This window comes from Schistocerca americana, chromosome 2, assembly GCF_021461395.2.
Source record: "Schistocerca americana isolate TAMUIC-IGC-003095 chromosome 2, iqSchAmer2.1, whole genome shotgun sequence".
Taxonomy (NCBI): Eukaryota; Metazoa; Arthropoda; class Insecta; order Orthoptera; family Acrididae; genus Schistocerca; species Schistocerca americana.
Genome location: NC_060120.1, coordinates 957,799,265 through 957,815,123, shown reverse-complemented (window position 1 = coordinate 957,815,123; position 15,859 = coordinate 957,799,265). Strand labels below are relative to the sequence as shown.

Here is a 15,859-nt window from a genome sequence, read left to right as displayed (position 1 = left end):
ATTTACCTCATGCGATTTAGGGAATAAAGAAAACCTAAATGTGAATGACCGGACGGTTGTTTGAACCGTCGTCCTCGTGAATGCGAGTCCAGTTTGCTAACCACTACAGAACACCAGAATGTCACAAAGCCGGCCGAAGTGGCCGTGCGGTTAAAGGCGCTGCAGTCTGGAACCGCAAGACCGCTACGGTCGCAGGTTCGAATCCTGCCTCGGGCATGGATGTTTGTGATGTCCTTAGGTTAGTTAGGTTTAAGTAGTTCTAAGTTCTAGGGGACTAATGACCTCAGCAGTTGAGTCCCATAGTGTTCAGAGCCATTTGAACCATTTTGAATGTCACAAATGCAAGATCCGTGTTACTACGCTTCAATAGAGAACGACAGTTGCGCTCCAAGTGACGTGGCGGTGAACTGTGAATACGGAAAAGATGGTGCGAAGATCCGTATAGTTGCTTTTCCAAAAACTTGTACTAGGTGATAATATGTTTCATTTATACTTTACGGGTGGGTCTGATGGTCTGGTGGTAAAGTGTATTTATTTATAAAACCCATTATTGCAATTTCGACCATGTGGCTGTTGTCATATGGAAATTATGTTCCTGATTCGACTACCTTGAGCGTATTGCGCTCTTTTAATTTCAACGTAAATATGTTGCTCATATTCTGCTTAACATTTGCTCTGGTCCATAGTATTGGGTGGGGTAAATAATTCCACATTTGTTTTTGTTTCGTACGGAATACAAGGGTCACTTCAAAAGAAATGCACACATTTTTTTTAAAAATACATCTTTTATTCTGTATGTTTAAAAGTTTTACAGTGTGTAGATACATCCTCTAGGAACAATATTTTCATTTCTCCACATCATTTCCATCCCTCTCAACTGCCTTATGCCATCTTAGAACCAGCGCAGTAAAATTTTGGACCAACCTATTTGAACCACTGTTTGGCAGCGTGCACAAGGGAGTCATCATATTCAAACCTCGTTCCACGAAGACAGTCTTTCAGTTTCCCAAAGAGATGATAGTCACATGGGGCCAGGTCAGGACTGTAAGGCGGGTGTTTCAGTGTTGTCCATCCGAGTTTTGTGAACGCTTCCATGGTGGCCGTGCATTCTCGTGCAACAGCAAAACATCTTGCTTTTGCCGATATGGTCTAACACGATTCAGTCGAGCTTGAAGTTTCTTCAGTGTGGCCACATATGCATCAGAATTTATGGTAGTTCCACTAGGCATGATGTCCACAAGCAAGAGTCATTCGGAATCGAAAAACACTGGAGCCATAACTTTTCCAGCAGAAGGTGTGGTTTTCAATTTTTTTTCTTGGGTGAATTTGCATGATGCCACTCCACTGGTTGCCTCTTCGTCTCTGGTGAAAAATGATGGAGCCATGTTTCATCGCCTGTCACAATTCTTCCAAGAAATTCATCTCCACCATTCTCGTACTGTTCCAAAAATTCGCTGCATACCGTTTTTCTTGTTTCTTTGTGAGCCACTGTCAACATCCTGGGAACCCACCTGGCACAAACCTTTATTAACGCCAACACTTTCAGTATTCTGCAAACACTTCCTTCCCCTATCCCAACGTAGCGTGACAATTCGTTCACTGTGATGCGTCTGTCAGCAGTCACCAATTCGTTAACTCTCTGGAGTGTGTGCAGTACGAGGCCTGCCGCTGCGAGGACAATCCTCAATATTGCCGTGCTCGCTTTCATGACGTAACCTGCTTGTCCACCCACTAACTGTACTGCGATCGACAGCAGCATCTCCATACATCTTTCTCAACCTCTTGTGGATGTTTCCCACCGTCTCGTTTTCACAGCACAGGGATTCTATGGCAGCACGTTGCTTCTGACGAACGTCAAGTGTAGCAGCCATCTTGAAGACATGCTGTGACGTCACCACTCACGGGTACAGGTTGAACTAAGTTTGACAACAAGCGGGAAGGATGTATCTACACACTGTAAAACTTTCACACATGCAGAATGAAAACTGTATTTTTACAAAAATAGTGTGCATTTGTTTTGGAGTGACCATCTTAGAAATTCGTTTCCTCCCATGGTAATCTGTGGATTCAGGTCTATTTATTGCTGCTTATGAATCCACGTGTGGATTTAAATACGCTGTAAATTTACTGCTCGTATATTAGGTTACTTTTGTTACAATACACTTTTCCTACTCTCGCATTTAATGGAGGCCACTGAAATTTTCATTGGCGCCACCTAAAAGTACTGTTTTTAGTAGCTGTTAATGTGTGAAAACATTTGCATAATTACTGTCGCATTTTTGTAGCATTTACAAGGAAAAATGCTCTAGTAACAAAGACTACAAAGCATAGTGCCTACCAATCTACGTCTACATCCGTACTCCGCAAGGCACTGTGAAATGCATAGCACTCAGTGGCAAGAAACATCATTCAAAGCAAAATTAACATATTCATTCCGTGGCAAAATAAGTGAAGGGCGTATCGAAAAGAATCATCCGATTTTAAAAAAAAATCATAACTATTATCTTCTTTGAGACATGTGCGTGAACGACGTACTGTTGGAAAGAGCAAACTCTCGAGTTTTACATGGTTTGCGGTAAGTAGCAGCAATGTGCGCCCACTTCAGTTTTAGTAAAAATAGTGTCGGGACAACAAAAAGCGTTTTGTGTTCTGCGTTTTGAGCAGTGCGGTTCAGCAGTAATAACTGTTCAGCGTAACTTTTGTACTAGGTACGGAATGAATCCTCCTACAGCACAGAACATTAGACGAGGGCATGAACAATTCCGAGAGACAGGTTGTTTGTGTAAAGGCAAATCGTTGGGCGTCCCCGAGTGTCTGACACAGACGTCGAACGCATCCACCATAACTTCACTAAGAATCCGCAGAAAATCTGTTCGCCGTGCGGCTCGACAGCTCAACATGTCCCCGATGTCCATCTGACGAGTGTTGCGTCGACGTTAACACATGGAACTAAACAAAATTCTGCTACTGCAAGCTCTTAGTGAAGGTGACAAACAACAACGAGTGGAGTTATGTAATTTCGTTCTCGGCAAGATGGAGGCTGACAGCTTTCTTCCACGCTTAGTGTTTAGTGACGTGGCAACATTCCATTTAAACGGGAAGGTGAGCCGTCATTGTGTGAGAATGTGGGGTACGGAACAACCACATGAAGTTGTACAATATGAGAGGGACTCTCCAAAATTTAATGTATTTTGTGCAGTTTCACGGGAAAAGGTGTATGGTTCATTTTTCTTCGCCGAGAACACTGTTAGGGGAAGCACGTATCTCGATACACTTGAGAACTTTCTTATCCCACAGTTGGAGACTGATTCGAACGACTTCATTTATCAAGACGTTGGGACTCCGCCAGACTGGCATCTGGAAGTGTGGGAATTTTTAAATCATAGGATTATTGAACGATGGATCGGTCGCACTGGACCAACTGATTCAGATTTACTTGCCTTCAAGATCACTGGGCCTGACTGTATGTGATCATTTCTTCTGGTGGTTTATCAAAGACTGTTTATGTGCCTCCGTTACCAACAACAATGAATGAACTGAGACTTCGCATAACAGCAGCTGTGGAAGCTGCAGTGTGGGAACAATTTGAATACCGGAGTGCTATATACCGTGAATCTGAAGGGCGGCATACTGAACAACTATGAAAAGGTATGAAAAGAACTTTTTGAGTTACCCGTTCATAAAACAGCAAAATTCATTGCATATGTTTATTAGTTTCAGAAATATAGATGTGCCAAATCAGATGATTCTTTTTGATACACCCTATATAATAAAACTGAATACGAATACTATCAAAACCTGTTAGCATGAATTCTCCATTAAATACGATAAAATACGGAAACGTATGCAAACGAAAATAGCGTAGAACACGAGCGACATTCAATACACTTAAATCAAACAGTTCAGACTCAGTCTCTTAAGCATTAACAGATACACGAAGTAAGTTCGACAAAACGAAAGCAACTTCCGTTCTGTATGATACATAAACAAATCTGGAATCATTTACCCGTCCCAAAATTACGTGTGCGAGAAGAACTCAGTCAGAATACGAGTAACATATTTACAACGCAATTTGAAGAGTGCAGTACGTACGAGAAGCCGTAATCAGAAGCACACTGCGATGAAGCCAATTTCTCTTAAATACGAAACGAAAACAAACGTGGAAGACTATAAAAATCAACCAATAAGAAAGCGAGATGATGGACTGATAAACTTGCAGCGCTGCAAGTGGCGTGGCAGCGTACCAAGGGCGTGTTACCAGAAGTTCCTAGATGAGTTTCGCGCCCTTTGCTAACCACTACGCCATCTCTCCCGGTCTCCGAGTAATGAGACACTCTGGACGGGTCTAGTGAAGCAGGGGATACAACCCGTCAGCTTTGACCAATGACGTCATTCATCAGTCATAGATAGTAATGTTTTCGCTTCGAGGCATAGATAATAAAACAGTTCTGTGTTCCGGATGAGCGCTATCATTGTACATTAAAATAATTATTCGTAATGATATTGAGGTACCTTATTGTAGAACAATTTTTAGTGTCTTATTTTCGTTTATAGGAATGGATTTGTCTGTTTATGGGTATGTAATTTTCGTTACTGTCTGTCTAGGCGAGCTTCGGTTATTCCTCAATACTTCCGTGTGGTAAGTTCACTTTTCCATTTGCTTCTTTCACTGTATTTCACTATTTTGACATATTTCACTGTTTTATTCCACCAATATGTGTATTTTCGTGTTTTGAAGTACGTAATAGAAATTTCTCAGCTGTTGATGTTCTTTCGTTTCCCAGCACTAGTATCAGTACGACATTTTCGAATGCGCACTTGCTGTATTACAGGCGAAATCCCCGACAAAACTAAAATTTCTATCCCGTCCTTCACTTCGCCTTTACACTGACGACACAACTAAAATTTGTATCCCGTCCTTCACTTTGCCTTTACACTGACACTATATATGTAAATTGGCGAGCAAGATACAAATGTTGCATATAGCTATATAGCTCAAGTAACGAATGGGATACTATTAGCGTCCAAGGCAGCAAGAAAACTGTACCCCGTAGTGAAGTACCGGATACAAATTGTACATCTGTCGTCTTCTTGTTTCCGTGTAGCTCAATTGAGGTGCAGGTTGCAAATGTAACGTACGTCTATTTCCACCTTTTCGTTACCAGTGTACGTATATAGAGGTCAACGGAAGTCTGGTATACATATATTACATACGTAGGTCCTTCTGTCATCAGTAGTACTGATATGTACGTAAGAAAAGACTGTTAGTAATAGCGGAGACGAAATAAACAACACATCTACAATTTGTATCCAGTGTTCCGCTTAAGCTTTACTGAAGCGGAGGATACATCGTTCAAGCGAAGAACAGGACAGTAATGCTAGTGAAAACGAAGAAATCGACTTACGACAAACTCGTATTCCGTACTGTACTTAAGCAACACACTTCGAATGAGCTTTTAATTTGCATCGGGTGTTTCATTTACGGTTTAGTGAAGCAGGGGATACATAGTTAAAGTGAACAACAGGACAGCAATGCTACTTGAAACTAAGAAATCAATGTACGCTGAACTTGTATCCCGTACTGCACTTAAACAATACAGTTCGAAAGAGTTTCTAGATACAGCTGCCATACATGTAACGTGATGTGCTCTTTGCTAGTAATATATTTCATTCATATCTTTCCATTGTATTTTGCGGAGAAATACTAAGATAGAAACACGCGATATCGTTAACGTGAAAATACTACTGGCCCTTATATATGTGAAGTACAGTTTTTTTTTTTGTTTCTGCACATTCTTCTCAGCTCTTTCATCTTTGTAATATATGATCTCTGGCCAATTCTGACGCCATTGGTCAAATCTGACGGGTTGTATCCATAGAGTAAATATCTCTGGAGTGAGCATTGCGTTCTGCGAATGTTGTCAACATTAATCCAGGATTGTCACGTGATCTCGGGACTTCGCTGTGCGTGTGTGCTTTCTGCAGCGTTTGAAGTTTATAATACCAAGAGTTTTTGTTGTGTTTCACCGTTTGTTGATAGTGTAATAGCGATGGTGAATTACTGTTGTTGCTACGGATGCAAAGAAAAATATGTGAAAGGAGGGATAGTAACTTTTGATGGGTACATTCCATGTAGCTCTAATTATAGTTTTCATTTTAGTAAGAGACACTGTATACGTTTCAAACTTTCGAGACGCATTATAATTAAGACTTGATTCTGTAGACCTATTTTTCTACGATTTTATGACTATATAATAGATATTACGGATCGTTCAAAAGCTTACAAACAATCGCTTCCTCTCGTAAATTTGCTAGTGGAACAGGAAAGGGAAAGGTTAGTTGTCTCAGTAAATACTATCCTCCATGCATTTATCAGTGACTTGTCAATTATGTATATAGATTACTCAGTCTACTATTTATTTAATGAACTGGGAGCAAGTACTTAAAATGCGTTAAATAAATACCTCGAAGGGCCACCAGTAAGAAAAATTGTGCTTTAGCTCACAAAAGCGAGAAAATAAATACGCAGAAATACAAGAAAAAAGGACGAATTAGCAGGGATATTATCGCTAATGTGCGGTAAATTCGTGGGAAAGTACTAACGTACTGTCAAGTCGTTTTGCAGGACTATCATTGCAAAAATGTACTTCAGGCTCTGTAATACTATGAAGTGTGGTATCATACCAAAAACTACCAAAAATCGAGTGCATCTGAACTATGACACCTATCGCAAAGAAGCTGAATGTAATATCACTTGCCCTTAAAAGTTACGTAGCTGGTTTATTCCTGGTATCAAATGGATACTGTTAAAATGTCTGCGCAACATATATAAATAATCCACGATACGTATGAAAAGAATCCGTCTGTACTAGGGATGTAGTGACATTCTAAATATACAGGACGCTATACGAACACACGCACGTCGTCCCGAGATCACGTGACCAGGCCGGCAATGTATGTTGACAACACAAAATCTGTTCTGCGCATGTGAGTGCTCACTCCAGAGATATTTACTCTATGGTTGTATCCCCTGCTAAACTAGACCCCCTCTGGAGACACAGATATATTTTGTTAATGGAACATTACAGTCTCATTTAACCATACGCATAATATGCGTATGTAAAAGTAGTTCTACTTAAATAGGAGAAATTAACTGGTTCACATAAGAGACTGTGGGATTTGCAGTCTCACATTTTTGAAATGCTCTTTATGGATACAAACATTGCATTCCTCTGGAAACTTCCACAGATTACTGACAACGGCTCTCTAGACGTTACGCTGGACTTGACAAATTGGCATCTACTTTCTCTGTGGCGCCCCAAAGATATTCTGTTTTCAGTGCAGCGTTGTTTATAGCTTATTAATACAGCAGCAAATATGTTTAATCGGTTACGAAGAGAAGAGAGCCGAAAGGTCTCTTTACACCATGTTTAAATTCAATTTTCTTTTCTTTGGAAGTAAGCTTATACTGTATGTCCATTTATTCCGATTTTTTTCTGGGCTGGCTGAAGTTTACGTAGATCCATGGACAATATTTACCCAGATGAAGGTAAGGGAGATCATATTAAGATTTTTGCATTTCTCGGAAACACATGCACTGAAAACCATGGACAATGGATGTTTGGACTCGAATGTTAGTATTAGATTGTTCCTCAATACTTGACAGTTGATGTATGTAAGGGTTCAGATGATGTGACATCACAATAAGTGAAAATTCTGCAGTTTCGCGAGATGAAGAAAATGTGAAATCTGTTGTATTTGACGTATTATTCATTTCTGTTGCACGGTGATTTTTTTTAAAGAAGTTGGTCACAATAGTCTATCATTATTGCTCAGAAACGATTATCTTGCTCATTATCGATGTTCCATGCAGACACTAACATTCAACATATTGTTATTTTGAACATAAAAGATCTGTTAAGGAATGTGTGCTGTTCCGTTGTCTTGTAAAACGTGTTACAGTTGTTCATTTTTGTCCGTTCTAGGTTCCAACATCATGCTCTTTAACCGAGTTGCGATGGAAGAAGTATGAACTTGATGTCTGCTGCTCACCTAATATTTATCCTTCAGTATTCAATCAAAAATGGTAAGAAATATGTATAGTTCGCTAGTTTCATTGTAAATACAGTTAGAAATCACTGACACTTTCAGGAATAATTTAAAATAATTGTCACATTCCAAAAATAGCTGCAGTACATGAACAGGAAAGACGAATCAACAGTGATGTTAAAAACAGAATGTAATTGGTAACAACTCTGCTCCTACTGCATGACAGGAATGTGTCACTACACAGAAATTAATTGTTTTGTTTTTGAAGAGACTTGGCTGATAATGTGGGATATTTTCTGCCGCCTGCTAACTGCTTGGCAACTTAACCATGAACACCTGTTTTGCGTTATTTAGAAAACTTGGTTACGTACGTCTTTATTGATGTTAGAAGTTATTTGAAAATTAACATTTTGTATGTGTGTTAATGTTAGATTTTACTTGAAAATTAACATCTTATTTTTTCGTGCTTTGTCCACCTTTGGTACGAAAATTAAGTCTGCTTTCTTTTTCAGTAGAATACAATTATCATGCTTCTAGTTAGACCTGTTAACGTTTCTATTTATACATAGATTACAGCATATGTTTAGTGAACTTGAAGATAAATAATATGGCCAATGAAACAAATGAAGACCTTTAATTTTTTAGAAGTGCAAGAATTATTTCTTAGTTATTATATCTTAATTTTCTTATCTCCACGTATCACTACCTTGAGCGTATAATTATTCTACATTGTATTATACTGCGTTAAAATAGAAGTGGAACGCTAAAGTTCCTTTCTTTACGGAGCTTTGTGCACTGTTTCAGAATTGCAACTTGGATTTGTATTCGTTGTTTTTACAAAACAAGAAAACGTAAATGGAATAACTATTTCCACAGCAAGAAAGTCGATGATACTGGCGCTGTAAGTTTTAGTGCTAGTCTGAATGGAAGTCATGTTCACAAAATTCACAAAGCAGTTTTCGAGACTGTGTAGCGCGCTTCTTTCCCTTGTGTAGCGCCGACCGCTCCATCTATGAGAGTGTGAAGCAACTAATAAGGCACGATGCCAGCACTGACATCTGGAGGTTCTTTTAGGAACAGAGATCTGTTTTCCGTTCGCCACTACAGATGGTATGCCAATAGTTGTTACTCTTCAGATATATTGCCAGAGGTTCCAGTGAAAGCTTGTCGTGCCCATTGGGGAAACCTTGCAATTTATTCAAGATTCCCAATGACACTTGTTTTTTATCGCATCCCGCATGGTGACAAAATAAGATACATGTTATTCCTCGTGCAAACGAAATGTGGAAGGAATAATAACATGCTTGCTTCCTCAATGCTGTTATCGGATCCTATATTCACAATTTGCATAAACACGTGGCCACATGATAATAAATGAATAGTATTAAGAGAAAAGTTATTTTGAAATTTTGTGAGCACGTTTTCGTAAGACAATTGGAGGCTGCCAGAAGCCCTGCCATTGAAGATTGTTTGGCACGTCCTCAGTGTTCTCCCATGAGAGTGAAGCTGACAATTACGGTGCCTGCCAGTTGATCTAGTGTATATTAATCTGTTTTATACTCCAATCTGTTTCCACAAGAAAGCTGGCATGCGTCAGTACCGCTTACAACTTCTTGACTTTGTAACAGAAGACTAATCTATTTTCTAGTTTACTGAAATATACCGTAATAATTTCCGTAATCTTCGCCCTGTTTCTAGAGATAATTGTTATAGGTTCCAAGCTGAAGATAATATTTTAGGATATAAATCTTTCATAGCTACAATTAACCTCTCTATCCACCTGGTCTGGCCATACCATGCAAAGGGTCAAAGTGTACGACTAAAAAAGTTAATTGTAGCTGTGGGTGATTTATTCCCTGAACCATTATGTTTTACTCAGTGAATGCTCGGATATATGCTACATTTTGAGGAGCATTATATTGCGACTGGTGACTGAACCTGTGTACGTGACGGAACCTATTTGGCTAGGCCCATGTGGATTTTTCGGGATAAATCTTTTGTGGTTTGTGCTATTGACAATCATTTATGGTCTTCATGAAGTACTTAGTTTTCTGCATCACTTATTACTGCTTGAGCAGAACACGTATAAATTTTAGTCAGGGTGCAAAGGGATATCCAATTGGCAATGTTTGGCAGGGAATTTCCACTTCTGGCGTTTGCCTTACAACTGTATAAAACATCCCAACAGTCTCAATCTGAACTACAATAATGGAGATATTTTTAATTTTCACAGTGAGAACGTCTAGAGTACACGTGCCTGTAGGGTGTCAAACAATGACTTTCTCCACGAGCATAATAGTATACCTTCCCCAGAATCATAATAGAATAATCCAGGGAAGCGCAATTGTTTCGCAGTTATATGTTAACGTTACGGAGAGGTAATTTTTCTGACGAAATATTTGCGACGTAATCTATTACTGCTTCTGTTTAGGTAAACTTACTGAGTGCTTTTGAAACTTTGGTGAACTGACCAGTAACTAAATGGTAACGTCACTTGAACTTTATGCTTACGCACGGTATATGTGCGAAAAGGTATGAAGCGAATTGACACCTGCCATTGAACGTGTTAACAAAGAAACATCACGAATATTTTAAGTAGAGAAAAGCACACATGCAAGATATCAGCTCCAACATTCGATCCCCTCAAAAAATTTGGATTATAATTATGATAAAATGCGGTCATGACCCGGAGAAAGTAAAGTTTTTAATTTTTTGCGAGCTCCGGTTGTTTTTTTCGCGCTCTGCCCCGTTGCAGCCACCTAATGGACGAAAACCAGTCGTAATAATGTTTATTAGTTACCTGTTCCAGAAATCATTTGAGCGTTTTTTTTTTGTCGAAATATCGTTGAACGGGTAAGTTTACAGGATATGTATACATGATTATTTTCAAGATTAGCCGGCCGTTGTGGCCGAGCGGTTCAAGGCGCTTCAGTCTGGAACCGAGCTGCTGCTATGGTCGCAGGTTCGAATCCTGCCTCGGACATGGGTGCGTGTGATGTCCTTAGGTTAGTTAGGTTTAAGTAGTTGTAAGTCTAGGGAACTGATGACCTCAGATGTTAAGTCCCATAGTGCTTAGAGCCATTTGAACCATTTTTCAAGATTAATGAACATATTACTTTTCACCCTGCTCAGTCAGCTAAACGTACGACCTTTTTTAAGACTACCAGTTTTTGAGTAAATATTCGTCAGTGGAACAGGAGTAGTGTCCAGAAGGAATGATTTTAGGTCACATTTAAGTCTTGGTTTGCTGTATGCCAAAAATTTTACGTTATTGGGAAAATGATCAAAAATTTTTGTTCTTATAGTGGGGGGATGGGGAGGGGGGGGGGGGGGGGCGACAGTTGAAATGCCAAATGCTTGAAGAGGTCCCTACAAGGCGACAGCTTATTATTCTTATTGCTCGTTTTTATATAATTAATACTTTCTTTCTAAGTAATGAGTTATCCCAGAACATTATACCATAAGACATTACTGAGTGGAAATATGCAAAATATTTTAGGGGGATCACCAATTATAAGATGAGCAAAAGTAGCTGAACTTAATTGTTTGAGTAGCTCAATAACGTACTTCTTGAAATTCAGGTTTTTTTCAGTATGTAAAACCAAAACTCTGGAACATTCTGTCGTGTTTACTGACTCCTGTTCAAGTGCTACATCAGTCGGTATGACTGTTCTAAAGAACTAGTTACAGTGTGTTTTCTCATAATTGTGGGTATGTTCATTTTCAGAGACTCATTTAGTAACTATTTGAAAAACATGATTAAAAATTTATTCTGTTGACTTGTGTCTAAGGGGGTTTTGATAATGTTAGTATTGTCTGTAAAAATTGCCATTTCTACTTGATGCATGTTAAGTGGAATGTTGTTCACGTATGTAAGGAAGAGGTGTGGACCCAAAATTGATCCCTATGGATCTCCCTTTGTGATTTCTCCTAAGTCACTGAAATATTCTATCTTTCAAACTTTTTTGAATTATTCAGCGCAACATTTTGCATTCTGTGTGTTAAGTATGTGTTAAGTATGACTGAAACTAGCTTTTGTAAAACCAATAATTCCATAAAACTTATGTTTTTCTAAGAAACTAACATGATCTACGTAGTCAAAGGTCTTGGAAAGATCACAAAAATACTGAATGGCGGCGTGTTATTATTTAAGGCTCGTAATATTTGACGAGCAGTTTATGAATAGCACTGTCAGTCGAGCAACCCATCTGGACTGCAAACAGTGATGTGCTGGCAAGGGGTCCGTACGAACTTCCCCTGACAGAATAAATTCTTGTTGGCAGGTTTTGTAGGGCACGGCCAGGACTTCAATGTGTGTAAAAGGGAGACGCAACTGTCAACCAGTTTCGAGAAAATTTAGTTTGAAAATTATAGGCGTGCTTATACTGCATGCTTCAAACAAGTTTGCACCTGCTACTGGGCAGGCAAAAGATTAGCTGAAATCTCAAGTAACAAAGCGCTGTCATCTATTAGAAATATTTTAAAGCAAAATCGGTGGGAAATAAAGTACTCCACCATATTATTCTAGAGTTTAAGAACCACCAGGAGCTGATATGAAATAAATCTTTAGCTTAAAATTATTTACATCAGCCCTACTGTTTACGGACCTTGCAGCCGAACGAGTAATCGATCAGTTTAGTTTCAAAGCGCGAGTTTCTTCAAATGGCTCTGAGCACTATGGGACTTAACATCTGAGGTCACCAGCCCCCTAGATCGTAGAACTACTTAAACCCAACTAACCTAAGGACATCGCACACACCCATGCCCGAGGCAGTATTCGAACCTGCGACCGTAGCAGTCTCGTGTTTCCGGACTGAAGCGCCTAGAACCGCTCGGTCACTAAGGCCGGCACGATGTCTCTGGATCGAATCTCGCTGCCAGTACTAGTTTTTTTTCTGCGTTATTTGCGCCAATATTCGGCGCTATGCTTCGATACTCGTGGTACGCCGCGAAATTGTGTGATGACCGAGAGAACCGTTTATGAATGCAAACCAGGTCTATTGGAAAAAAAGAACTATTTACATGGAAAAATTCGGCGTTCATTACATATGCTGTCTGTCGCGATGATTATGATTTTCCATGTTTCTACGACCGATAGTATTCTGATTTGCACAGTGCTGCTACGGATAAAGACTACACTTGTCACAAGTGTAGATACGATAGCGTAAATTAAATGACTAAACCGAGTTGATTGACAGTTCTCGTTCATCATTTTTAATTTTAAATGCCCTTAAGAAAAAAATTTCTGTTTTCCGTTTTAAAGTTTAGGAAGATAGTAACTGAAAGATTAAGTATTGATACTTTGCACGGTCATAATAAAACTGTTTTTTGAATTACGCAGTAAAATATGTTAACTACCGGCAGCGTGATTCGTTCCAGAGACCTCGAGCAAATCAGACTAAGCTCTTATCGCTTGGTTGCGGATTCTGTGAGCATTAGCTGCCCTACAAAGCAGGACTGCTGATAAGACATTCATACATCGAAATTTCCTCCAAAAATATCGATGTAGATAGGCGGTGGTTTCTCGCCGACATATCGATATATTGATGTGGAAATGGCAATACAGAGGGCCGATGTCTTTACTTTATATTTTTTCGCAATTTTCTGCAAATATTTGTAGTTATTCTTTTGAAATTGTAGTAGAACATAATTTCACTTTCACTGTGTGAATGAGTCTAAGTACTTTTTGAGCTTTCATCACGTACACTCCTTCTCTTTGACGGTGTAAAGCAACTATAGATGGCGCAAAGAAGAAGTCTGATTTTACTTGGGGGGGGGGGGGGAGGGGGCTGAAGGGAATAACAATATTTCCGATGTGAGGAAATAGCATACCAGTTGCGTTAAGCAATAATTTTAAACGCAACTAGTGCGCTATTTCTTCACATCGGCATTCTTGAAACTGATGAACAAAAATCTATATGACATCGGACAAATTTTATTGTGCCATTTGTCTGCGGTTACCATTGTTAGCAAAGCGGTTAGCGCCAAGCGTGAACGTGCATAGTTTTCCTTTCAATTCTTGCTCCAAGTGGATAAGCAGGCGCCGGCCGCGGTGGCCGTGCGGTTCTAGGCGCTCCAGTCCGGAGCCGCGCTGTTGCTACGGTCGCAGGTTCGAATCCTGCCTCGGGCATGGGTGTATGTGATGTCCTTAGGTTAGTTAGGTTTAAGTAGTTCTAAGTTCTAGGGGACTGATGACCACAGCAGTTGAGTCCCATAGTGCTCAGAGCCATTTGAACCATTTGATAAGCAGGCTGCTAGCTTGTTGATGTAGACGATATCTAATAAAAATCAATACTTAAATATATAGCTCTATAACTGGCAGTATATTTACAGTGTGCAGCAGATATTTATTTGGCTGGTACGTTGATACCACACCCATCGATATATCAATAATATAGTTCGATATTTCGATAGCATTGTTCAATATATCGAGCATCAGTAATGACACTTTTAAATATCGATGTATTGGGTTTCCTGTAGTTTTAAAAATATCAACAGTCCTACTACAAAGCGTGCAGCGTAAGCACACTTGTAATTTTCAAACTCGATTTTCCCAGAAGCGGTTGAGATTTGCGTCTTCCTGTGTACGTATGATAAGTCCTAGTCGTGTCCTACACTCCATGTCAACGTGAATCACATCGGCGAGGGGAAGTTCGTTCGATTCCATTGTAAGTAGACTGTTTCTACTTAAATGTGAGACTGTTTTTGAGTTCATTGCTTTTTCGAATATTTTGGAAAATATATCAGGAAGTAATTTTAGCAATAGTAATTCAAGTCTTTGTGCTTATATTATAGCAAGGTATATGAGGTGTGTGTGTTTCTGTGCAGCGCGCTGCATGCAGTGCTACCAGTGTCGCTCGGACCGCGACGAGGGCTGCCACGAAGCGCCCGTCGACGACAATTACCTGCTGAGCTGTCCAGACAACGACACGGGCGGCTCGCCCTTCTGCCGCAAGATACACCAGATACGTACGTACTGCACCTCCGCACCTTCCATCCGGTTTGTTTTATCTCTCTTATGGGAGGTATCGACTGTCTGTTTTTAATGGCGTCCAGTATTCCATGCCTTCTTCTTTCTCTCTCTCTTCCCTTTCCTTTGATGACTCATCACAGCACACAGTTTCTTCGACATACAGTATGTTTATAAATTAGTTATACAAAAGTAAACTTTACTTATGAAAAAGGTAAATAACGTACAGAAATGTTTGATACAGCACTAAATGCAGTAAACTGACATGACGAAAGTCATAGGATACCTCTAAACATCGTGTCGGATCTTCCTGCGCTAGGAGTTTAGGTAGCGGATCGACGTGGCATCGACTCAACAAGCCGTTGGGAAGTCCCCCTGCAGAACTATTGAGCCACGATGCATCTACAGCCATCCATAACTGCAGAAACGTCACCGGTGCAGGATTTTGTGCAGGAACTGAATTCTCATTTACGTCCCATATATGTTCGATGTGATCCATGTCGGGCGATCTGGGTAAGCAGATCACTCGCTCTAATTGTCCGGAATGCTCTTCAAATCAATCGTGAGCAACTGTAGCCCAGTGACTTGGCGCACTGTCATCCATAAAAATTTCATCGTTGTTCGGGAACACTGAGTCAATGAATTGCTGCTGATGGTCTCCAGGTAGCCGAACGTAACCATTTCTAGTCACAAATCGGTTCAGAGCACCCAATCCATTCCTTGTAAACACAGCCCACACCATTACAGAGCCACCACCAACTTGCACAGTGCCTTGTTGACAACTTAAGTCCATGGCTCCGGGGGGCTGCACCACTTTCGAACCATACCAGAAGCTCTTAC

General features: G+C 40.0%; 1 protein-coding gene across 1 annotated transcript in view; it reads left to right on the top strand.

The window, feature by feature from the left end:
- Nucleotides 1–7,349: 7,349 nt before the first annotated feature.
- The window catches only part of LOC124596509, a 28,922-nt gene continuing 20,412 nt past the window's right edge, over nucleotides 7,350–15,859 (top strand). Inside the window, exons 1-3 of the mRNA XM_047135672.1 lie at nucleotides 7,350–7,549; nucleotides 7,986–8,086; nucleotides 14,878–15,018. Coding sequence (XP_046991628.1) covers nucleotides 8,029–8,086; nucleotides 14,878–15,018 — 199 coding nt within the window. The 5' untranslated portion in view covers nucleotides 7,350–7,549; nucleotides 7,986–8,028. The remainder of the gene's footprint in view (nucleotides 7,550–7,985; nucleotides 8,087–14,877; nucleotides 15,019–15,859) is intronic.